This window comes from Crassostrea angulata, chromosome 10 (genome assembly GCF_025612915.1).
Source record: "Crassostrea angulata isolate pt1a10 chromosome 10, ASM2561291v2, whole genome shotgun sequence".
NCBI lineage: Eukaryota > Metazoa > Mollusca > Bivalvia > Ostreida > Ostreidae > Magallana > Magallana angulata.
In genome coordinates this window covers 46,385,737-46,411,605 of record NC_069120.1, presented here as the reverse complement: position 1 = coordinate 46,411,605, position 25,869 = coordinate 46,385,737, and the positions used below count along the sequence as shown (strand labels likewise).

Sequence of the window (25,869 nt, the reverse complement as noted above, 5' to 3'; positions counted from 1 at the left end):
ATTTGTATAAATGGGTTTGCGTAGATCATCGCTTTTAGTGAATAAATGTGTCACTTAAGATATAGTTCTCGGGAAAACCAACCTAATAAGTAATAATTTTGCATGTCATATAGATATGTAAGAAAGATAACTCTCAACATGCCTAATAAAACAACCATAAACATATCACAAACGTATCTCATGCATGTTGAAAGATGTCCAATTTTTGGGCGTGATTTAAAAAAATCATAATTCAATTCCATTTAAATCATGAATATATGTATTATAATTTTAAATGACACGCATCGAGTTCCATACGTTGCCTAATCAAAATAAAAACACGTGCAAGCGACATTCTGATCAGCTAGTGATCACACGAAGGAATTCATTTCATTGGTCATTTTTACCATACCCCTCTAATTTGATTGGATAAGAAAATCCCCGCCCTAACACAAAGCATACTGTGTGCTGGTGATATTTTTGTTGATGTTTTTCACATATTGCAATGTTTGGAAATTATGTGAGATATTTTATTTGGAAGAAATTTGTTGAATAACATTATAAGAGGTAAGCTTTTTATTTTCTTTAAAGTAATGGTCTTTTTTTCGGCGTTAATCGAGAGAACGCTCGGCAATCTAAGGTGTCTCGTTTCCCGTAATTTTCTATAACAAATATAATAAAAACCATTCTCAAACTGGGTGTGTGTAGACGTTGTTATGAAGGCCATAGTAATATTTTCCGAACTTCAAAGTAGTCATATTTCCAATATTTTAATTTCGTTTTGATGTGAAAGCCTGTGTCGTTAGCTCTAGGCAATACACACATTTTCGTTGAAGTGTGAAATTGTTATGTCAAGTATACTGCCCCGGGGGAAATGTTGTCAATAGGTCATGAACCTTTTGATGCTAGCCAAATTCACAACGGAGAGTCCGATAGAACCCCCCAGAACTGAGATATTGTATAATATTACATGCAGCTGTTTCATGCCTATTTTTCATGATTACATAAGTTTTCTACCTACTTTTATTGTTTATTGAATAAAAAAAATCAACATGTCTGTACTTATGATAAAAGAAAAGAAACCGAAATCGAGCAGCAATAATTCCACGTTGATCTTCCTTTAGCTGATAAAGGAATGCTATCAACTTTAGTTTAAACTTTATTACTAGGTCAGCTGACGGTATCTTAGTGTGTCATACAAATCGGGTCAACTACATTTAGGTTGAACATGTAAAATAAGGTGTATTTGTAATTGCTATGGTATCAAGGATGTATTTTTTAAGTATCTCGGTACATTTTCAGCTGTGTGGCATCAGTATGGTCCTTCAAAGTGATACAATGGCAATGTGCAGCAACCCAGGGGAACAAGTTGCAGTGGAGACACTGCTGTCGATGAGGAATTCAATGTGTATTGGCAGTGGGGATGAGAGTTCTGTCATGTCGGAGGATGAGTCTCGCTGCACCCCCTCGCCCACTAGCTCCTTCCAGTCCAGTGATGAGGACTCGATGTCAAACTCAGCAGAACCCTCCATCTTTAACAGGAACTCTAAACTTGCAAGGGTAAGTTTCCAAAGTCCAATGACATATGTACTGTAGTAGACCAAGACTGGTTTGTGTATCAAATTATTGGGGATAGATTTTTACTTTATTTTCAATGCAATTTTGTAGCTCTTACTGGCAGACCAAACCAATTTCTGTTACAAACCCATGAGGAGAAGCCAGGAAGTGCCATCAGAGTTTGTGCCTAACTATCATCTTGCCAAAATGGGTGCCACAAGTAACCCATCGCGGACTCCAGAACTGTTCATCGACTCCACAAACATCCCATATCCACCAATTAAACCCAAACTTCATCTAAAGAGGCCTTCGTTGCAGCCCAAGAGTGCTCATTCAGAGGCCAAAAAACTCAAAACTACTGACTCTTTGCTAGGGATTAAGCCAATGATAGATAGACAGACAGACATGCAGAAAAATGGCACAGTGACAACATCAACTATTGCAACAATTCAGAACTTAAACACTGTAGCAAGTACCCCTTTGATTCAGGTGATCATTGTGAATAATCAAGTACAGTGTTCGGACAAAGACAAGACTGATTGGTTGAGTAAATTATGCCCAATAGCTCCCGCCCCACCCCCTAGCAACTCACCAGATACTTGCTTACAAGATGAGAGCTTGGGAAATAGAAGAAGGAACCATATGTGTACATATAAAGACTGTGGAAAGACCTATTTCAAAAGCTCCCACCTGAAAGCCCACCTTAGAACACACACAGGTAGGTGTATTTCTGCAATTTGTGACACATCTCGGCCTATTTTGTTATAATGGTAAGGAGTGGTACAACTTTGTAAAGGTTAAACACTTTTAAAATGATTTAATGTTAAATATTATCAGATTATTTCTTACAGAGGTTGTGTTGTGTTTCAGGAGAGAAGCCATTTGCATGTACTTGGGAGAACTGTGACAAAAGGTTTGCACGCTCCGACGAACTGTCACGCCATAGGTATACTCACACAGGGGAGAAGAAGTTTGTGTGCAGCCACTGTCAGAGGCGGTTCATGAGGAGTGACCACCTAGCCAAGCACATGAAAAGACATGCCACTCGATAAGGAAAAGACTTCACTTCATCTCTATTATTTTCATGCACTTGTATCAACATTGCAGAGAACATTCTAAGGCCTTAATTTACTCATAAATGAATATCTCTGAAATATAGAGCTTGCCTGTCAATATACTTGTATTTATGACTTTTTAAATTTATTTATTTATTTCATATTTCATTGAGATTTAAGTACTTTATATTCTTGCAGCTTTGACAAGGTAACAAGTCCTTGGAGTCCTATTTGAGTCCTTACTATTATAATCATGTCGTTTGAGATGGGGGTATGCATTGCAAGTCCCAACTGTCTCTCTTTTGTACAGGTCAAAGTACCTAGTATGTTTATCTCTTTACCTCCTTTCTATTGCAGCATTTGTGATGTCCTGTTAATTTATTTATCTGTGTATTGCATCTCCGAGTTGTGGTGCTACTAATGTTTTGTAAATATTCAGACACTTTTGAATGAAAGTGGCTGTATTGTATGTGCAATATGTAATGTCCTTTTTCACACATTGAGTTAAGAGCAAAAGTGCTACCTACTTCTTTGTGATAAAAGGTGTTGGCATTTTTCTCTCCAATTGTTTTTTCTTGATTACATGGTTTTATCATGTGTATCATAAGGTTGTAATCAATATTATGTAGAATTTGACATAGGTCATAGTCCAAGTGTCACAGATTACATTTATAATTATGCTTGATTTTCTCAAGTGCACTAAGCTCGTTAGTTAGTTGATAGTACTTTAATTAGCTGTGGTAATCAATGGAGAGATGAAGACATGTACAGTTCTTTGTAAGATTTGATGTTTCTCAGCAGGTGAAACCTGGATACAATGCAATATTTCTTGTCCCAACTTGTGTACATACATGATATATATATATACATGTCAAGTCTGTATATTGGTTACTTTAAATATTTATTTTATATATGAGTTCATTTTTATATTTTGGTTATTTGAAAAGAATAAAACATGAAACACGTCTTTATGAACGGCATTGTGATTTCATTAGATAAAATCAATGTTCAAACATTGGGTAGAGACTGTCCAAACGTTGGGTGAAAACAATGTTCAAACATTGGGTAAACTATGTGTTCAAACAGGACTGGTGGATGATGATATCATAGATGTATCATGATCATAGGAAAGCAAATTACGAGAGTAACCCGTGTTTTTGGCTTGATGATTGACTCGGCACAGGCTCGCTGTTGATAATTTCTATGTTTAATTAAGAGGGCTCGATGGTCGTGGCTATTTTTAGACTGTATTGATCTCCTTTAGAGGAAGAGCTCTACAAAAAAAATTTAAAAGGCAAAATATGTGGATTTTTTCTTTACTTATTAATAGTTTATTGCTATTTAAGCAAATCACAATCTTAAATTTGATGTGGACATGGTGGTTAATTTGCTGACCATTCAGCCACCTTACCCAGGAGTCAAATTAATGAACTTTAATCTTAATGTTTATTGTGGCCGGGGAAAATACTTCTTGGTCATACACGATCAAAGCGTAACATCTGGAAACTATTTGTGGTAAATGCAGTTTTCTAATTTGAAATCGTGAGGATTCTTTAAAATAGTTATATTGGAAATTCATGCTGTTTTACATAATTGATCAACGTAGTTTTCTAATATTTAGCAATTGGTATGCTGAACACGAATTAAGATGTGCAATAAATGTATTCATCTATTCACTTTGAAGATGACCAAGACTTTGGCCCCAGGCCCTGTTCATATCGTGAAATTCATTCCACCTACGTGGGTGAACAAGAACATCAAGGTAAAAAATATGCGGAAATGTCAGAGGCTTGTGTCAGGGTTATAGCCCAATAAGAATAATTGATGAAGGCACGCAAAGGGAACGTGCACCGCCTTCGTATAGTGACTCTTAAAAGTTTTATAATTAGCATTGGCATAAACACCGTGAATTTGGGGGGGGGGGGGTATATTCCCTTTAAAAGATTGTTGATTGTCGTTTTAACACCCCGATCACAGCAGGGACGTATATAAACGTACCTGGATCGTAGTACATATGTTTATCTAAACACAACGAATATTATATAATCGTATTAATGTGCAGTGTCTTGTATCTATCACAAACACGTGGTTGTGATATATGTCCGGACACATTAATAAAGTCAGAGTACAAACTTCAACATTGCCAGCAAAACACCAGTCCGACCAAAGTCGAACCGTGAGGGCACGCCCAGCTTGTATAACGGAAAAGGGGTTACTTTTGTAGGTCATGCACGGACGGCTTGTTCCAGCGAGACGAAATAGAGCACGTGGATATACATGTATACTATACATTGCAACATGAAATAGCGTTCGAGAACTTGGATAGACCTTAGCAAGGGCATGTCCGTTGGTACGGTCTTCATATCACGTACCATCGACGAACCTCCTGAGTCAATGGCGATTTCATCAGGCATTTTTTGTAAAGTCACTTAAAACACATGTATACCGATCCATAGAATCAGACACTGATCACACTGACAACTGGTTTTGATTGGACGACCGTACATTTAAAGAGGTTTCTCATTGGTTAAGATTTCCACGCCCAACCCTTATTTTGTTTACAAACTTTGGAGATACATGTGTACGGAAGCCAACTAGAATTAAAAACTTTTATTATTCAAAAAATGGAATCTTTATTTTGAAATATAATTTTTAAAAAAAATATATGATTTGAAATCAAACGTAGAATTATTTTCTATTTTTTTTTTCAAAGGAAAAACAAACTACTTATAAAAAGATATATTGTCTCTGTGTCAAAATGTGTCACAGCTAGGCTTTATCGTTTCAGGCCAATTTATTTTACACCCTTTGAGCTTTTGCAGTGCTGCTTAATATCACAATTTTTTATGACTTAAAGAGGAAAACTATCGATTTCAAGGACACAGGGTTGAAGATCAATGCCAGAAGTTAAAAATTCCAGATGCTAAGATACGTTTGACACTGATCTTTATATGTTCTTAAAAAGACCATTTCGATCTGTGTCTGAGATCGAAAGGTCAAGGATTATTATATTCTTTTGATATGTAGATGTACAATTTCGTTTTAGTCACGTTTAAATTTTTTTGGAGTGAAACATGTTACCACAATTCAGGCACGTAGCATCGTTTTTGAAAGTGGGGGGGGGGGGGGGGGGGGGGGCAGACCCATCCAAAAAATCTTGACAAGCAAAAAAAAAAAAAAAAAAAAAGGGAAATTTAAATTTTCCAAAATCTTCAAAATCCTAATCCGTGGGGGGGGGGGGGGGGGACTCAACTATGCTTCCAGAAAAATTTTTCCCTTCCAAAAATTTTTTTTCCTCCAAATCATGAAATTCCTAATCCGTGGGGGGGGGGGGGGGGGGGGGGGGGGCGGTAACTCCAATTTGACTACTCATTTCCTTATTTTCATATCAATTTTTTACTACCTTCCAAAAAAGTGGGGGGGCCAACTCCATTATAATTCATTTCTTTATATGTAAATTTTAAAAAATTTGTTGCTGCAAGAAAAAGTGGGGGGGCCAGGCCCCCCCTGGCCCCCCTGATGCTACGTGCCTGCAATTCCTATTGGTTTTGATGACAACCGGTCAACTCAAAATAGAAAACTGTTTGTTTCATCATTAGTTTTCATGCTTTCTCTACTTCTGGAAACCTTTTGAATAAACCAAAGGTCTTGAATATCTTATATTACTTAAAAAGGCCCCTTAGTTATGACCTTAAGACCAAAGGCTGAAAGAGAAATGTTGATAATTTATTAATTTTTGTCTCCATCTTCGTGTCGTTCATCAGTTTCCTTTGTTCTACCCCTTTTTGGTTCCATTGGTTGAGTCACAATTTTCTTTATAAAAAATTTAGTGTGTATTTCCTGTTAATTTTTCATATTCTTTGATTTAGATTTAATACTTTCAAATTTATCTTCGAATTAATAAAGGAATGGATTTTCCAGTGCGACTACCGATTACCACTGTGCGTTGTAAGCCTTTGGTTTTGGGCTAAAACGGCGCTCCGTAGATTTACAAGCATGCAGACCACGGCTGATGAAAATTAAAATATTTTCCGTGCAATATACAAAGTTATGAAATTGCGCCGGAGCATTACATCTTACAGTAAGTAATGATCATTTAATTTAATTACAGTAATAAAAGAAAAAAACTACTCCATTTATTCTTTATGATTCATTTGTTTATTAATGGAATTCAAGATATATATTTATTTTTAAATAAAAAAAAATATTTGTTTTCTTTTAATATTTACCATTTCACACGGATAAATTGATATACCCAAACAAGAAACTGATTTTGATTCTAAATGCATGACTATATTGATAATGCATAAATACTAGGGATGCAGTTGCAAAAAATTACAAATAACTAGTATTTAATAGCATCAAGTTGTTCGAATTGACCCGTGTGTTTCTGTTGAAATCACAAAAACACTTTTTGTTATGAAATGCACAGATTCAGAAAGTTGCTGTGAAATATACAACTAAAGCATCTACCGTTGTAAATGCGTCTGACAATTAAGCAACCTGGTCATGAAAGGACCCAAGTTCAATCATGCGCGTTATCGTGGCTAAGCGATGACCTACTTTTAAACCACATTACGTAACACAAGATAGCACATTCATTACACCACCGGAAATACCCTGTATCTTCTTATCAATCGGTTAAATGGACATAGGCTAGTTGCGCCCAGTCCGCCTCATTAGAAAGGTTTACCCTGGTCTCAAAAGTTACCTACTGACCGATTTGTGCAAGTTGCCACCCACGCCAATCTACAGTTTTCGCGCGAAAATTTGAAAGTGGAAAAAGAATTGCAAATATCCCGTTATTAATAAGCGTGTATTTGTGATAAGATAAAGCTTTTATGTTATCTAAAGTGCAAACTGTACATGCCCTGGTTATCCGTTACTTGTGTTAAAAAGAGATGCTAAAGTTACGTGAGGTGTTTCACGTTTTTATTTGACATACATTCACATCAGGTAAACAAACAGTCGATAGGAATTGACAACAAAACAATGCGGCGACATACTTAGATAATTTTTCACTCTACACATCGTGACGTTGTATCTGCAGTGCAGCGCTCGGGTTGAAATCATCCAACACTTCTAGACTTCCATCTTAATATTTTCAGGAAATTAACAATGGTTTTACACGTTCCCGACATCGACAACCCAGGGGAGAGGGATGCCGTGGAAACCCTCTTGGCCATGCGGAACTCTTCGCGAATCAATCACAGAGACAATGCATCAAACTCGTCCGAGGAGGACCGTCTGTACTCCCCCTACCTGCGGGCGTCCCCGGTCCGGGGACCACGATTTTACAGGGGCGACGAAGCCTCGTCTTCGTATCCGGACTATCCCAAAATGAGGAGGCCCTCCAAACTCGCCAGGGTGGGTATACGAGCAGCTATGTTTATTATATGAAATATTAGTTTACCGAAAATCCGTTTCTGTATTTATAAAGGTTGTGTTATAATATGTAATCTTTTTTATATAAATATTCTTGAATCTCCCTATTGTAATAGGTCATGAAATTTCAGTGAATCTTTTGTCTGTATATTTATAGCTCTTACTTGACGACCCTGACGACTTTGACCGGGAGATGCTGAGACGCAACCAAGTATCCGTCATCGTCCCCAACTACCATCTCGCCAAAACCGGGGCCACGTGTAACCCCTTTAGATCCCCGGAGATATTCATTGATTCTTCCAACATTCCGTACGGCCCCCCTCCTCCGCGTAATAGGAAACCGATTCCATACAAGCGAAAGTTTTTGGCGTCATTTGACGAGGAAGAAGATGAAGAGGAGGATGAGGATTATGATGAAGATGACGAAAGCTTTGAACCGTTTCAAAAGAAGATTAGGGTAGAAAAAGATTCAATAATTCCTAGGGATGAAATTGAGGGGACGTTGCCGGTTTCTTTGAATCATACCGAAAACCTAGAAAGCCAAGCAATACCCGTTGAAGAAGAGGAAAGCGAAGTTCGACCACCAAAAAGAACGAAGGACGACGTCACAGCTGAACCTGCACCCAAGAAGACGAAGTCTCTGAGGGATATGCTCACAGTGGACGAAACACCTCAGCAGATGACAGAGTCCAAAGATTCTAATCCAAACACACCGCACCAAGAGAATGTGCCTTCTACGTCACTTCCGTCTAGCAGTTCTCCTGTTCTTCCCATCATACAATTCATAATTGTGAACCATTGTTCAATGCATCATCAATATTGTGACGGGAAAGGCCAGATGCTTGATAAATATTGTCCCATTGCACCCGCACCTAAAAGTAAAATTGAAAGTTCTGGAGTCGCAAAAGATCTGAAAGTTGGAAGCAGACGACGAAGTCATATATGTCATTACAAGGACTGTCAGAAAACTTACTACAAGAGTTCGCACCTGAAGGCTCACCTTCGAACACATACGGGTAAGTTACCATTCTTTCTTTTGCTTACGTATACATTTATATCGTACATCTCAACGAAAGTTTTTTAAACTCTTGCATATATTTAAACCATTATATTTAATTATACCGTGATTGGTTGATGTTATTGCAGGGGAAAAACCTTACATCTGTAAGTGGGAAAACTGTGACAAGAAATTCGCGCGCTCTGATGAACTAACACGTCATAGGTACACACACACAGGGGAGAAGAAGTTTGAGTGCAGCCACTGTCAGAGGCGGTTCATGAGGAGTGACCACCTAGCCAAACACATGAAAAGACATAATTCTACTATCAACAGATAGCATAACTTTATTATCTAGTTATTGTTGTTGTTATATTTTGTTAATTTATGTAATTTATTTTTAATTTTTTACAAAACAATGCATTGACTTTTTTTCAGTTCAAACAATGTTAAACCTGATGAATATAATTTTTTTAAAATTAACAATTTTATTCCATTTTTATGCGCATTTGCAATATGTTGGATTAGGGGAGATGTTTATTTAACCAGACTGAGAATACAATTAGTTCTATGTGAGAAGTGTCGATCAAGTAGCTCTAGACATTCTGGTTTTGTGCCAAAGAAGGATAACTCTATCATGCTTCCGAATCTTGAATAAAAACATCTTATATTTTTTGTGTCATTACGAAGTATAGCGGTATATAATTATAGTTTACCATTCTTCACATTTTCACCTGCTGTAACAGGAGCTACGTCTTTCATATTATCATAAACAGTACAATATTAAAACGTTGTTCTATTTGGCAAGCAATCATATACAAATGTATTTCCTGCATTCTTTCTTTATAACGATTAAATATAATAAAATCTTAATTTTTTTTCTGGCATCGAAGATCTGGAGTGAGGTGGATTTTCTTGTAAGTTGATCTTTCGTCTGTTTGTTTGCGAAGACTGCAGTGTTTGGCTGTCCGTATATTCAACAACATTTATTAATGCACTTTCAAACACACCTATGTCTTTCTTTGTTCTTAATTTTGAATGATTAAAAACAGTGGTGTCGGAAGCAAAATTAATTCAAAGTGAAATTGAGCGCTAAACTTATCAAGAATCTTGATAAGCAAAATAAAAAAGGGCCTTTAGTAATGTATAACTTTGCCCCAAAAAAAAGACCGGGGGGGGGGCTAGCCCCTCCGTTTCCGACGCCTATATATGAAAAAAATCACCACTTACTACTCCTACATGATCGACGAATACATGAAGATGATAGGTTTCATTCAGTGACGTCGGAAGCAAATTGAAAGTGGTGGTGGTGATGGGTGGGGGGGGGGGGGGCTAGCTTGCCATGCAAAAAAAAAAGGTTACAAAGGAAAACCCATACTCGCAAATTGTCAAAACCCTAATCCGATGGGGTGTGGATAGAGGGGGGGGGGATTAAATCACGATATCATCATGCTTAAAAGTACTTTAAGAATACTCCTACATCAAATCATTTTTTCCGGATTATACATGATTGTGGAATTTTAATCAGGGGCGGATCCCGGATTTGAAGTTAGAGAGGGGAAGCTCCTGGATTCTAAACATTTTGTACGGTAAAATTTAAGTCTTCAAAGGTAGACTCTTGTTATAACTATATCTTCTCGTGATCATAATTAAAAAGAAATAAAAATTACTCCATAAACGTTCTTAGATTTACATGTAAGACCTGCAATAATTTCATCAAAAGCCTCTGTCTTGCAGAAATATAAAACATTTCCTTTTATTTTTTACTTAGGAATGGCTGTAAATTAATCAGTTAAAAAAATGGGACGATGGAAACAAAGTTCAAAAAATGATAACCGTGCCAGCTTGTTTTATCATAAACATGGAAGAGTCAACAGTGGTTTATCGATTAAATTTTAACCCACGGGGGACATGCCTAAATGGGTTTTCTATATATATGTTACACCATTGAATCTACATGTTTTCTTTAAACTACACAGTTGAAATCAGTCTGAATGTAAAGAAATCTCACGAGTTTCCAAAAAATTAATAATTATAAGACTCACAAGTTATTCATTTTCTTTGCCAGAAGGAGTATGATTTATCTTTATTTTGACAATTTAAGAAGGGGAAGGGGGGGGGGGGGGTTGTGCCCCCTTAATTCACTGTAAATGATTGATTGAATCATTAATTATGATTATATCTACTAGTATCTTTGCAAAAAAGGGGGGGAGGGCTAAGCATCGACCAGCCCTCTCCTCCACTTCCACCTAAGGTTCCGACGCGCGCCTACATGTATGTCATTTATAAATGATGTTAACTTCTTTGACCGATAATTGACAAAAATTTCTCTGTCAACAAAAATCTTGTGTAGTCAACAAATACACTTGTTTAACAAACACATAGTGTAAATGTTTGCTTCTATTAGGCCTATCTCTTTTGAAGTAAATAGAATTAATGATTTAGAAGCGTGACCTATGAATTCTCAAAACCCAAATGACCGAGATTTGGCTGCTCTTAGATAAATTGTCATGATTCCTCGTATTCGAAAAGTTTTAAAAAAGATTTAAAAATCCTATCTAGGATAGATCTTTTATACGGATTAAAGATAAATACAATATTTGAATATTTGTTGAATTCATTTTTTATCATACTAAACAAATTACATGTATGTAATTACATATAAATATATTTACGATCAGGTTTGCACAACATTAGAGTTCAGGGTCATCAGCATTCATTCTCTTTTGTCTGATTTTATTGACACTGTAGAGTTTTTGTTTTTTTACAAAAAAAGAATCTCATGTTTAACCATATATATATAAAAACTAGATTGCAACAATATACATAAAACGTGACCCTGATTTAAGTTCTGCCCATCTGTGCATGATTCACTTTTCCGAAATACAATAATTTTAGAAACTTTCCTGCATCGTGCATTATTTTTAACTGGATGAACTACCGAATACAGTTTTGTCAAAACAGGACACGTTCAAATATAATTCAAGCCAATCAAATATATTACCAATAATATAAATAGTATACGTGTATGTGAAAAAGTTCTTGCCACAGCTTAGGCAGACACATGGATATACATGTATTTAAATTGTCATTACACTAAAAACTTGAAGAAGTCGCTAACAAGACGAATACAGGTATATTTTTTATGGCACCACAACAGTTAAACCGTATATAGACCCCTCAGTGCCTTTTTTTGTCAGGTTTACTATGTGGAAGATGTATTTTACTATCTTAACGCACCTTTTTTTCTTGGAATGTTCCCTGTGAACCACCGGAAGGTTTGAACAAGTAATCGCAAAGAAATCAAGTATCGATAACACAAGCCTGGATTTCGTGCAAAAGTTTTTTCATACACAGTGACACAGAGAAACACATTGTCCAGAATGCGTAAGAAAAGAACATTTCTTCGTAAATGAATGTACAAGTAATTCCTAAAAGTTTTCCTGGTAGCGATTCTAAAATTCCAGATACATGTAGGGCTTCGATAGTTACTGGACTAATAAAAATATTTCCTATAATATGAAAATAAATGTAAATGCGTGTTGCACGGCCCATTAATTGTAAACGCATGTAAATGTCAATGATACATAAAACAAAACAATGAAAGAAAATTACTTTGTATCTTTATTCATTGATTGATTGCCCCTTAAGGTATATTGCAAAAATATTCACCGATAATACTTGATTTACCATTTTTAATCTTTTATATACGAAACTCTTATGAACATGTTATTGTCATTTTGAATGTATTGCATGGAGATACCTGTCAGTGTGTGGGTACAGCCATTCCAGGACTAACTCTGCTCTTTATTTCATTATTTTTTTTTTACAAACTTTTTCCTTCTTACTGATAAAACAGTTGGTACAAGGTAACTCTAGAAATTATACAACATTACATGGTTGACATCCTTACGGTGAACTATGACGGTCTATCTCTTTGTCCTTTAATGATCCTGATATATTTCGCCTTGATCAGTTAGAATAGCAACGATTTTTCCAAAAACACTCATAAAATAATCATAATATTAATGTTCGTGATATTTTTTTTATAATTTGAAAACGGATTTCGCTGATTAAAGCTCGATTTGATATAATCTGATACATATGTACACAAAAAGGGCGCCGACACAGACACGGCTAATTAGCTTCAGTTAAATGTCTCACAAATTCATATCACTCAATAGCTAACATTGATTTTTTAAAACATACAAAAAGTATATTTAATGTATATTATGGATTTAAAAAACATATCGATAAAACAGCTTCTAAAGAGATAGTTTCCATTTGAGTAAATTCTAAAGAATGAACTTTAACTATACACATTAAAAGTTTAAAGCGACTATCACTTAATTAGAACGAACGAAAAAAGGGACAATAATTTATATTAGCAGTACATGTACCTGTTGTAGTTTTATTCCATTTACATTTATATGGAAACACTGTATATGAAAAACAATGGACACATTCAGATTATGAATCACTTGTTTTTCTCCAGATATAATTATAATTCGGTAATCCGTTGGGAGACGCGCCTTATCGGTCAATCTCCGCGGATTATGTTCCAAAACTTGCGTAAAATGCAGTGGGTGCAGCGACCTTTGCCCCGACCCATGGTTAAGTCTTTGCCCACGTCGTATTGTTCACCAGTTTATGTCCATTCAGATCAGAGGACCTCATGAACCTGTCGATGGCCTGAACACCCTGGCGGCAGATTTCTAGGGGTGGGTAGGTGAGCGGATTTCCGTCCAGTACCGATGACGTGTATCTCTCGTCCCAGTCCAGATTAGTCAGCTGACCAAAGTTCTGTGGCAGACGACTGATGTTGTTGTTCCCGATCCACAGACAATGTAGTTCCTTCAGCTCAGAGATACTGTCCGGGAGAGCGGACAGCTTGTTAAGGAACAGTAACAAAGTATGAAGGTTCTTCAAATTTGATATACTCTCTGGAATCATGCTCAGTTCATTGTCACTCATGTCAAGAAACTCCAGGTTTTCCAACTGGCATAAATCCCTGGGAAAGTCTTGGAACTGGTTATTGGCCATATGTAGACTCCTTAGTTTCTGTAAGTTATCAAAACCAGCAGGCAGGGATTCTAGCAAATTGTTACTGAGCGCCATGCTTTCTAGATTCACCAGCTGACAGATTTCTTCCGGAAGTTCTGTAAGCTCATTAGTATCCAAAATAAGAACGTTCAAATTTGTCAGCTTACTGATGGCTCGGGGAACAGCCAACAGCTTGTAATTGAGACACGATTCTCTCTCTGGACTCAGGTCTAGAATCTCCAGTTCATGAATTTGGAAAATCACTTTTGGAATGTCCCCCAATTCCCGACCGGTCATTTTCAGCTTCTTTTTTCCTCTAAACAGGGGGTCATCAGTATCAATTCGAAGTCTGAAAGTCCTGATGTCGGCAGTAGAACGCGGGGTAAACATATAATGAGAGAGCGCCATTGTGCCGAAAATCCAAACCAATACTGAAAGTGTTCGCGAGAAAATGAAACTTTTATTGCAGTTCAAATACAGTTATTTCCGAACAAACAAACAATTACGTCAATGTAAAAGTGACGAGCATGATTATCCTTCGTCTTAATGGCTTAGCTGTAGCAGATTTTCGTCAAGGCCGCGATCTTTAAAATCCTTTAAAGATCCACAATTTAATAGGAAAGCGTCACATCTAAACCTCGCAATTCCGTGTTTTCAAAACCTGTAACGAGAAAAAGAAACAAACCTGTGTTTCGGACACATAGTATAACATTCTTTGCAAAGGGGATGCATTGTTCCTTTTAAATAAATTGTGAATTAAAGAATTCTTTTTCATTTCTCCGTCACTTATAACATCAACTGATTTGCATTGCTAGAAAATCTTTAAAGAACATACACATTGAACAGGTGCCCGTTAAAAAGTGAAGGGAAAAAATACACCCAGGTTATAAAATACCTGTATCTTATAAAAGCCCAATAAACCCTTGTAGACAACGTCTTGATTGTTTTTTAAATGTTTGATATTGGCAGCATGGCCTCGTGGCTTTGTTGGTTTAATCGACATCTAATCAAACTAACTCTTGAACTGTCCATCTTGCTCTGTAACCAACATGCCACCGTCTCTACCCCCAAGGCCCCTAAAAACCAGTTCATCCCTCCCCCAAAACCACGGCACCAAATTCAACACATTAGTCAAACTTCGAGTCAATATTAGCCCTCCTCTTATTCACATATACATGTTCCTCGATAAAAATGAAAATTAGCTAGCTATCAAATTAATTCGGACCCAAGTCCGCACTTTAAGAATTCCACACAAAAGACTTCTTACTCAATGCACGTTTTCAACATGGATACTGCAAGGTACGACTTGGATACAAGATGGATCTCTAGAAGTTCACCTGCAATAATTCATGAAGTATGTGCTCCCAGTGAGCGGGTGGCAGGTGTAATGATGTTTTCTAGAAACGAAAATATCCCCGCGGATCGATTGTAATTACAATCGAAATTGGCACTTCTATGTACGGGAAATTTATCATTGTAACAAACAAAGCGTCTCACTATTGAAGAGTATACCTTTCTCCTTAATCCTACATTTGCATGTTGATTTAAAGCAAACAAAACATATGTTGGGCGTTCGGGTAAGACAGTTATTCATTATTAACGGGGCGGTTTGCGGGTATCTCTAGCCTGTCTGCTGCAGTGTCGCCCTGCCCCGCTCACCCGAGCCAATCAATGACATATTTTTGTAATGATGCTTGTTTCTGGTGTTAATGTTCTACCCATGAATAATTCATCGACAATTTCCATCCCTTTCCGTAACTGAACATCAAAATCGATAAAATTAAACTCATGTCAACCGAATTCGTTTAGATATTTATCTATAATTTATTATTTTTTCAAACAAGGCATGATAAACGTTCAACCATTGTTATCACATTTGAAACCCTGGGTGAGGCTGTTTCTCCGGATTATTGGCTTTGCATGTATCTTCAGTTGATTATTTATTGAAAGGTCTGAAGAACGAATGTTTCAATGTACCTTTACTACCGAGGAATATGCGGACAAAACGATTAAATTATACTGGTTGCTGTGATCAAATCCTTCAAAGATTTTTATGAAACCGTCTGAAATTCCTATTATGTTGTTGATCTAAGCTCTCCGACAACCTACATAAGACAAATATAAAGACCACATCATGCTGTTAAAGTATGGAGCTATTCTTTAGATGCCTAAAAGTAATCAAAGTTCTCGTGGGACTCTAAAACTATATCGATTTCTAGAATATGCTTATTAAAAATAAATATGTTTTCTAATTCATTATGTACATCCATTATGTTCATTTTCGGGGGAAAATCAACTTTCCCAAAGTAATCAACTTAATTGCCATCTTTCATTCTTGCAGGCTGAAGATGAAAATAGCGTTACACAAAACATGCCCCTTTTCTTTGTTTAACCGGAACAGACGAAAGAGAAAAGAGCAAAGTATGAGGTCAGGGAAATAAGCAAACAAAAACTTAAAGACAACATTCTAACTTCAATTAGCAAACATCGTCTGCGTTTTGTTCTAGCAGCTTTTATTCTTGTAGGCTCCAAATGCCTACATTGCATATTGACCAAGCTGTTCCAATTGCGACGATTTAATTGATCACTAAATATAAATAAGGTATATAATGACTGCATGGTTTCAACAGAAGATAATAAGAAACACGAACGCTTCGTGAAAAGAACAGATTAACTAGATCCAATAGAGTTATTCGAAATCGGATCATTAAGTGACAGAGGAAATCGCGAAAGCAGTATTGCAGACCACGGCTTTGGTTCTTTAAAGCGTAACTATTCGAGTATGTAGGCAATAACATATCTCTTCGATCATTTTTCTATCAATAGCGAACGAAGTAATCACTCTATCTGCAACAAGCCTAGAATGTACAAGGAATCCCTGATCGGACTCAGCAAGCTTTTACCGACAAGGTCTACAATTTGTCAAAATAGCAGACATATCAAGTCACGATATTCAAATCTTGATCAAAAGAGTAATATAAGCAAAGCATACGTACGTTATTTCTTTTAAAAATGTCTTTGTAATAGTAACAGCGTTTTTAGTATTTTTTTTTCTCGGTGGATCAAGACCCTATTAAATTTGGTCGCCGTTCCTGCATCAGTCTGTGGTTAACTAACCGCCACATAACTTGTTTCCCTGACGTTCCTACTTACATCAAGTATACATGTAGCTTGTTTTCCGGGCGTATATATCTACATCACGTAAATACTGTTTTCGATTTGTCCTTCTCCATAAAACGTAATTTGGTGATACACAATCATATCGGCAAACTTTTGGCAGGAGAATTCGCTTTTGGCACTTTAGGTATATATATTTACACCTTTTATGCACTTTTCTCATCAAAATACACGCACTTTAAATGATATATGCAGTTTTATTATTTTCATTAAGGATCTGTATTGATATACTGTTTGCATTGAGATTTAGAGTTTTAGTTTTCAGGTGCACCTCAAAGTAAGAGCGGTAATGGGGAAATATTTAATGACCTACGGCGAAGAGTAATGTATACCAAGTATTCATTACCAACTACATCAAACAAGTGCATTTACCATTCTTTGAACAAAAAGTCATACATTTCGATGTCTGTCGTATTTATCATAGGGATTACACCCTTTTTGGCGTTGTAATTTAGCCATGCAGAACTATGCAGAACTTGGTTGTTTACAAAAGATCTGCAAGTGGACGGACTTTGAAGCTATCAGAGTACAAACGACCGACATATTCTATAACTAGTGTTTAACAATATAGCATTGAATCATGATTTTTTGAAGTATACACTCTCATAACTGCCGCGGTGTGTGCATACAAATTGAATAACGTGCGTTAGCGCGTTATGAAAATTTGTATGCACACACCGCGGCAGTTATGAGAGTGTATACTCCAAAAAATCATGATTTAATGCTTATATTTACATTTTTTAACTTCTTGCCTTGTCTGCAAATGTGAATTATACCTTAAAATTCCGATCTTATCCTAAGGGTAAGTTAATATTAACGGAAGAGCCACAGTAACAGCCACAAGCGTGAACTTTGATTTTCGCTTGTGACGTTGCAGTTTACAGCGTTCAACGTTTGTGACGTCATAATAAAACTCGTCAATTTGACCTTTGACTACTTGTTGCATTTAGAGGCATTTGAAGATCACAGAATTTAATGGGAAAACACAGTAGAATGTAAATATACTGCTATAACAACGGCGTTGTTTCATAGCCTACGTTTTGGTCATTTTCAACGTTTAGGTATTTTGAATGATACCCATGTATTTAAGGAATCATTCTTACAGTATTGTGATATTGTAATTAATTTTGGTCGGGTCGTGATCAAATCCAATAAAGCCCAAAGGGCCTAATGATAAATTTGACCACGCCTGACCAAAATTATCACCTCATAATATTCAAAGAATGATTCCTTATTATTTATATTTATATTAGTTTCAGCAATTGTACGATTAAATTTTAGAATATTAACGTATTTATATAATTTTCTTTCTTTTAATTCTAGTTCACAGCTCTATTAATAGAAATTGACAGGACTGAACTCTACATGTTCCAGTTCTAACCAGTTCGATCGGTCGAAACCTTCAGCAATATAAGGAAAATCACGGACTGCACGAAATAATAATGATTTCATACTCAAATTATAAGACGACTTGGCTGTTTCTCTTATCAACGTACTGATGAACATTGTATGTGGCGTATTTTTAGTGAATAATAATAAGATCTGATTATTTGCTTCATTTCTTTACTAAAAGATAGGACTTTCACACAAATTACGCTTTATAAGTCAATTGCATATTAAAGATACAAGAAATAAAAAAAAAAAATTTTGATTTTTACCGGCACGGTAAAAAATTAAATACAAAAGATTTGAATGACCCCGCCTTAAATGGGACACATGACATCCATCTCTGTCTATCAACAACAATGGCGACGATCAGAAAGATAGGTATACCGTTAAAGGTTTGACAGATTTGGCAATGAAAGAAAAAAGAGACAGGCTGACAAGGATAGGAACAAAGGGAAGATCGTCATCCTTGACCATGTAGATTGATGGAAGATGAAGTAAAGCCGAATTAAACTTAAGTTTCCATCATGAAGTTATAGGGGCTTTGCTAGTCAGGTTCGTGCTCCATGTGTTCCATGTCTTTACATTATAAGTTATAAACCAAATGCGGATTTTCGTTAAGAGGATTTTTGAATAAGAAATTAATAAACACTCTCAGTACATGCATCCCTCAAGTTACGAAAAGGGGTATTTACTCAGTTTACCGTGTCGATTATGCTATAATCGTGTTTCATCTCTATTAAACATAATTAACAATTTATATCGTTCTATATTAATAAATATCGGAATAATAATGCTTCGAGTATCATCTAATATAAGAATTATCTAATTTGAGACATGAACAACGTGATTCTATTGTAAACAAACTGTTCTTCCATCGTGTTTTCAATGCTAGGTTTTCCCGCACTCATGCGCAGTGTCGTTACAAATGGCGGATCACATTAATATTCATCAGACGTGTAGCAAAGTTTAGAGACAAATAACTAAAGACAGAAAATGTTTTTTGGGCATAGAGTTTGTGAAACGTCTAATTATAAGCAGCATGATGTATATTTTTACTCAAACTCATGTCAAAAATTTTACTCCAGATACGCCACATATACCTTTAACAATAATTATGTTACTTTTACTCTATCTTTATAACCAATTTTTAAACATGTTAAATATGTTAAAAGAGAGATGTAAATATGTTTCCCTTGATATTATCCGCATGAACCACCAAAGAAATCATTTATTATTGTTTTTTACTCAATACATTAGAATCAACTCAACAATCAAAGATAGACAACTGTGCAATTTGAATTAAAATGAGAAGTATGTTATCTTTAAAATGCCCCCTTCTGCAAAACCAAATAAAAAGTCACTGAATAAGGAACAAACGAAAATTGTGCGTGTTTTAATGAGGTTATCAAATGTATAGTGCTAAACCAGTATATAACAGTTTATTTGCTCGCATTTTCTAGGTCATCATTGTTCCTTTCCCCACTACCTTGCCTCACCCCCCCCCCCACCCCAAATCAAAACAAACAAATCAGAGATTTTTTTTGTGTTACATTTGGACACAATTTGATCCTGACCATAAGGTATTTTTTAAAAGTATTATCTCGTTATACACAAAAGTGCATCTTGTCAAGTTAATTTCCAGTGTCCGCACGTTTTTTCTGGGGCCCACTCCTTTCTCCAAAAACGGTTCAATTGGAGTCTATCTAGCTGCAATAATGTAGCCCTCTCCCGATTTTTTTTTTTTGGGAGAGGGCTACAACTCCATAGGATCTCCGTAATGGTGCAAGTGCGGGAGTGATTCACTCCCGCAACGATTTCGTCTCAAATCGTATATAAATGACGATAACATCTGCATTTCTTACCTGAACTCAAATAATGTAGATGTCAATGGCATAAATTAATCCAAAAATATCAGGTATAGTCCATATATCGGTTATTTTTCGTGTATGTCAACAACGCAAGTTGAATTTGTCCGCCATGTTTACTGACCTTGACCGGTTTTATTTTGAGACAGCCAATGAGAATTTAGGAGCGGATCTTGAACTGAATATAGGAATTCCCCTATTTTAAACATAATTAACACGGTAAATATGAATTTTTCATTACATACCAGTTCCTTAAATGATGTTTTAGTGATAGAACGAGGTTAGATAAATTATTTATAGTGACATTCACGTTATCAAGCCCATCAAAACTCCAAGCGTAAATCCCATAAAATCACGCGAGAACTGTCATGGCTGCTGAAAAAGACGACTGTAAACATGCTGATGTGTTTTATCTGGTTTTGATTTATATACGGTTAGTTTGTTCAACCTGAATTAAAAAATCATTTTATCTAAAGGAAGTCAAATATAAAATCGATCTTTTCAGACCGAAGTCAGTCGCATTAAAAATTTAATTTTGCACCATTACGGAGATCCTATGGAATTGTAGCCCTCTCCAGTAAACATCAGATATAAAAAATCGGAGAGGGCTACATTATTGCAGCTAGAGTCTATCATGTTTTGACGCAGATTATGCACATTAGAATACAACAAAAGTAAGCATGCTATATATGGTTGTTTAGATGATTTATTGTAGAAGAAAATGGTACTAAACACTTTTGCATTGCATTTCGTATAAAAGGAAAACGACTGCAACACACGAGAGGGGGTGGTTTACCTCATTCGGAGTTAGATACCTTGTGTTATTATTATACTAAAGGGTAATTTTTTTTCTCAGAAACAAGTGCCTGTGAGTGTGACGTAGGTCTGTCTATTTATTTACTGACCACCCATAGCTCTTTATAGTCAACAAAATTTGTCTGCCTTTTGAGCTAACGTGAGACAATCTGTGTATATTTCACTTGACACCAGCGTTATTTTTAACTTGTTTTGATGCAAGAAAAAGATATTTTCATCCTACCGAAAGTACAAGGTCTTGTTAAATGGTGCTACTTGCGATGTGTACATAGGAAGAAAACTGAATTTGAAGTCTTTACTTCCTGTAAATTTATAAACTTCAAAGACAATTATGAAAATGACGATAACACATCAGTGTAATAGTCCCGTTAAAAGACATTATATCTACTAAATACTTTGCTATTTAAGAGCTTGGTGTACAAACAGTAATTAAACAAGGGCGACGGCCTAGTAATTATATAGAACAGTCATGTCGGACTTTGTACGATGATGTGTTTAGAGATTTAAGTTTTATAAAATGATACATTCATATTCAAGATTATTTATTTGAGTATCAATGAAAGTGCACACATTTTCGTCGATCTGGTTTCAACTGACTTAATTGGTACAAGCAGTGGCACTATTGAATATTGATACATTGATATTTTCACATTATTTGATACATACTGTATTCATAAATAAAGATAAACGGCTAAAAATCAGTATGTAGATCTGGAGATTATGTGATAATTTAATCATTTAATTTATGTCATGTCATGTTGTATCAGTATATGTATGGCTAAGCTAATCATTTAGAGCAGAATTCATATTTTCATTTAAATGTAGGGTTTTGGTTTTTTTCCTTCTTAAATAAAAAATGAATTGAGTTTTTTTTCTGATGATTCAAGCAGGACTAAAAAGCATTATTTACATTTTTTACGTAGAAAACTGCTAAACGTATATTAGGATTTCTTAATTTAAAAAAATCATATTATTAATTGAAAATCACAACTGAAATAATCAACGTACAATTGCCATTGTTTCTTTTTCAAATTACCTAAAACAATTTTACTTTCTTACGGCACTGAACAGTAACAGTAAATTGTTGATTTCAAACAAGATAAAATTCAAAGGGCGTTAAATGCTTTTGAGTCCTTGATAATGCACTATTGCGTATATTGTCAAATGTAGAATAGCTTCCAAAATGCATATTTAAGTGTATCTATATAGCAACAAACATATTCTTATCGCTGAAAATATTATTTTCACGTCATATATGTTGACTTAATGCCAAAGAATATGTTTTCCCAATTGATACCCATTATACACACACACACACACACACACACACACACACACACACACACACACACAGAGCAATAATTTCAATGAGATGAGAATTAATTTGATTAAATAATGAAGAAGAAAAAACCTGGGATGGAATGATTTTTTAAAACACCGATTAATGGTAGAGATGAATTAAATATTGATTAACAATATAGAGTTAATTACGTGAAGTCTCTTACAGCGTTGAATCATTATTATGAGTCGGTGTGTTGTAACTATCATTCACTGGCTCTCTCTCTCTCTCTCTCTCTCTCTCTCTCTCTCTCTCTCTCTCTCTCTCATTTAGCCCTATTTGCTTTCTTCCCATATCCTCAATCTATATTCTTCCATAATTCAATTATTCACGTATTTTTGATAATTTTAAACAGTCTCTACTAGCTGATATAAATGCCTCTTCCAAATGTACAATCTATAGATATTTAGTTGATCGTTGTACCTTGCAGTCATATCTAACAAAAAAGAATTCCTTTACAATATAAGAAACTTATATGTAAATATAAGTTTATCATCTCATTGTCTTACCATCGAAACTGGCAGATAAAACAATGTTCCATTACAAAGACGTTTATGTCCTCTATGTACTTTAGATATAGAAGATGAATATCATTTTATATTGAAATGTCCCTATTACTGTAACTTAAGAGAAAAAATCCTTAAGAAGTTTTATTATATTAAACCCTCTGTCTTTAAATTAATTCTATTATTGTCAACACAAAATGTAAAGGATTTGTGCAATTTAGGTAAATATATTAAGAATGCTTTTGTAATCAGAAAACTTCATGTATAAACTTACCTTTTTTCAAGTGACCAGTATATGTACTGTAACATGTGTATATTAATTGTATACGTCTATGAGCTGTACAGCTGTTCACTAATAAACAATACAATTATTTCTACAGTGATTACCAAGTTTTTATTTCTCTCGTACATATCTAATCATTTAAACAATAAAATGCTTTCTTCGGTGATTCATGCAGGACATAAAGGAAAGACATTGCATGCAGAAGAAATACATAACCTGCGTTAGTACTACATATCTGAAGATGATAAATTCATTGACACACGATGAAATAGTAAATAAATAAATAAATAAATAAATATTTCAATAATTTATTACTAAGAACATTCATATTCCTTTTCTAAGTTTTACATATCAAATAGGAATATGTAGCCATGTATATGACGTTTCGATAATGTCAAAACTTACAAAAATGCACGAAAAAATAATTGAAATATTGATAATAACATAAATTAACAAATAACAGCGAGATGTTTTGATCTGTTGAAGATTAAATCCCTTTGAAGTACAGCTATCATTTCAGCTCATTTACATTTACAATTTCATTCTCATTTGAAAAACAATCTGCTCTCATTTCTATCATTTCCACAGAAACATGTCATCCGGTGTATCGACCAGCAAATGCTGTCACGCTGTAAAAGAGGACATCAATATTTCTACGAATTCCCAATACCTCGTCAATTAGTCTCATGTACGATATCCTCGAATTATATTCACCAACAAAGAAAATTACTCGGTCTTTCCGAAACAGAACCAACATTGATTTCAGGGAAGATTCACTTTTCCCAACGATGTCACCAGAGGCGGACACTGAACACAAAAATACATCCTCAGAAAGTCCAACTCTTAAACGACCCCTAGACTTGCAGCGTTGTCGATGTATGATTCCAAAAGTTCTAAATAATCCGTGTATTTGTAAGTTGCTTTTATTATTTCCGAAATTAAATAACACTTTACCCTCTTTGTCAAAAACTACCGCTGACAATATTCCTGGTATAGCCACGATATTTATCTCCTCCATAATAAGTTTTCGTTCATTTTTGTACGTCGAATCGTATATAAAATGCACCAACAAATAAAAAATAACTTACTTAGCCAGTCTCTACTTTCTGTGAACACGTGGTTATTTTTTCAAGCTCATCACATGACACTCAGCAAAGCAGCTGACTTCAGAGATTGATGATGCTTTAATGCCATGTCCTTTGTGATTTTGAGATGAACGGATGATTAAACTATCGATTCGATGCGATAGGGAGAGTGTAAATGGGGAAACTTGTTGCCCAAGGCTTAAATCTATTGAACGACCAGTACAGCCAAGTACTTGATAATTGTAGAATTATATTCAAGATCATGATCAGTGTTATACAAAAGTGATAATATCTGTATATTTTATGCACTATGATGACTTGTTTTAAGTTTGTGCGTTGAATATCAAACCATTGGACCCTTTCATTTCCGTTCCTATGTTTGTAATTAGCAGGGTTTGATACAGAACACGCTTTTGATAATTCCAATAACTTTTGTTACTTTCCTAACTCAGAGCTGTTCTTTTTAAAATGTTAACCATTTTGCTATAAGTATTACTTTTTAAAACCATTTTTGGGAGTTGATTTTTTAATCAACTCTCCTATGCAGTCACGCGGACAAACCGAAAGTGAAACAGTGTTTGGACCTCAGCACAAATCATTGCTCCTGACAAGACTTTGTTCTTGAAAATAATTGATGAATTCGATGTAATGTATGCTAAAGCATTTTTTTTAAACGAAAATTATTTACAAATACCTTAAAATAGTCAGATTTTAAATGGTACGAACAATTTAAATATTTTTTGTAGTCGTATGTATTCCTACGCCAGAGTTCAATATAGTCTCGTTCAACTCAACGCTCGGCTGTCTCCGTAAACCCTTGTCGGAGATTTACGGTGTCAGCAGAGCGTTTGGTTGAACAAGACTAGAGTTCAATATAAAATAATTGCTTGGATCCATACAATTTTCGAGAAATATTTCTACCACTGATACATAATTTGATTGAATTAATTTTATCTTTAAATATTATTGAACATGATTCATATGGAAGTTTCTCGACATTCTAGTCGAAAAAGTTCAAAAATTCATATTATAAAAATATGTGTAATTCAAATTAGAAACTACGTATACATGTACTTGTCATGCCAAATAACATATCATTGATTTTAAAATAAATAAACATCGACAAAATCAACTCCCGTCAGTTCTTCCGTACTTTGATTCTGATTGGTTTTATGAAATGTTTTAAAGGTTCTACCCGTCTATAAATCTATAAATCAGATGCCTATTTTAGAATTCATCTATAGATGATACAAACTGTTATTTATATCTTGATCATTACGAAACAACTGCATGTCTAACTTAAGATTTTCTCTGTTGTTGTTGTTTTTCTTCTTCTTCTTGTACTAGCATACTAATACTAACAAAGGTTGATTGTCATTAGTACATTAAGAGA

General features: G+C 35.2%; 3 protein-coding genes across 7 annotated transcripts; 2 read left to right on the top strand and 1 right to left on the bottom strand.

Moving 5' to 3' along the window:
- The first annotated feature begins 406 nt into the window (after positions 1-406).
- On the top strand, positions 407-3,562 carry LOC128165402 (Krueppel-like factor 5). The gene is made up of 4 exons (XM_052829909.1): positions 407-546; positions 1,282-1,539; positions 1,648-2,254; positions 2,407-3,562. Exons 2-4 carry the CDS (start codon positions 1,297-1,299, stop codon positions 2,586-2,588), a joined length of 1,032 nt encoding a protein of 343 aa, XP_052685869.1. The 5' UTR covers positions 407-546; positions 1,282-1,296; the 3' UTR covers positions 2,589-3,562.
- A 2,983-nt stretch (positions 3,563-6,545) lies between these two features.
- LOC128165399 (zinc finger and SCAN domain-containing protein 26-like) lies at positions 6,546-9,382 on the top strand. Its single transcript, XM_052829907.1, has 4 exons — positions 6,546-6,672; positions 7,700-7,958; positions 8,134-8,992; positions 9,123-9,382. Exons 2-4 carry the CDS (start codon positions 7,710-7,712, stop codon positions 9,311-9,313), a joined length of 1,299 nt encoding a protein of 432 aa, XP_052685867.1. The 5' UTR covers positions 6,546-6,672; positions 7,700-7,709; the 3' UTR covers positions 9,314-9,382.
- Positions 9,383-11,619: 2,237 nt separating this feature from the next.
- On the bottom strand, positions 11,620-17,236 carry LOC128167742 (malignant fibrous histiocytoma-amplified sequence 1 homolog). 5 transcript variants are annotated; one of them, XM_052833632.1, is made up of 2 exons: positions 17,013-17,236; positions 11,620-14,677 (listed from the first exon to the last, which is right to left on the bottom strand). In XM_052833632.1, the coding sequence occupies exon 2, from the start codon at positions 14,422-14,424 to the stop codon at positions 13,588-13,590; it is 837 nt and encodes a 278-aa protein (XP_052689592.1). In that variant the 5' UTR covers positions 14,425-14,677; positions 17,013-17,236; the 3' UTR covers positions 11,620-13,587. The 5 variants fall into 5 exon arrangements, with proteins under 5 accessions (XP_052689592.1, XP_052689593.1, XP_052689590.1 ...); XM_052833633.1 differs by lacking the exon at positions 17,013-17,236 and adding an exon at positions 15,529-15,646; XM_052833630.1 differs by lacking the exon at positions 17,013-17,236 and adding an exon at positions 15,284-15,498.
- Positions 17,237-25,869: the final 8,633 nt, after the last annotated feature.

Coding starts and splice junctions, on each gene's coding strand:
- LOC128165402 (XM_052829909.1), top strand. CDS start 1,297: ATGGTCCTTCAAAGTGATACAATGGCAATGTGCAGCAACCCAGGGGAA. Junction 1,540..1,647: donor GGAACTCTAAACTTGCAAGG/GTAAGTTTCCAA, acceptor GCAATTTTGTAG/CTCTTACTGGCAGACCAAAC. Junction 2,255..2,406: donor CCACCTTAGAACACACACAG/GTAGGTGTATTT, acceptor GTTGTGTTTCAG/GAGAGAAGCCATTTGCATGT.
- LOC128165399 (XM_052829907.1), top strand. CDS start 7,710: ATGGTTTTACACGTTCCCGACATCGACAACCCAGGGGAGAGGGATGCC. Junction 7,959..8,133: donor GGCCCTCCAAACTCGCCAGG/GTGGGTATACGA, acceptor GTATATTTATAG/CTCTTACTTGACGACCCTGA. Junction 8,993..9,122: donor TCACCTTCGAACACATACGG/GTAAGTTACCAT, acceptor ATGTTATTGCAG/GGGAAAAACCTTACATCTGT.
- LOC128167742 (XM_052833632.1), bottom strand. CDS start 14,424: ATGGCGCTCTCTCATTATATGTTTACCCCGCGTTCTACTGCCGACATC.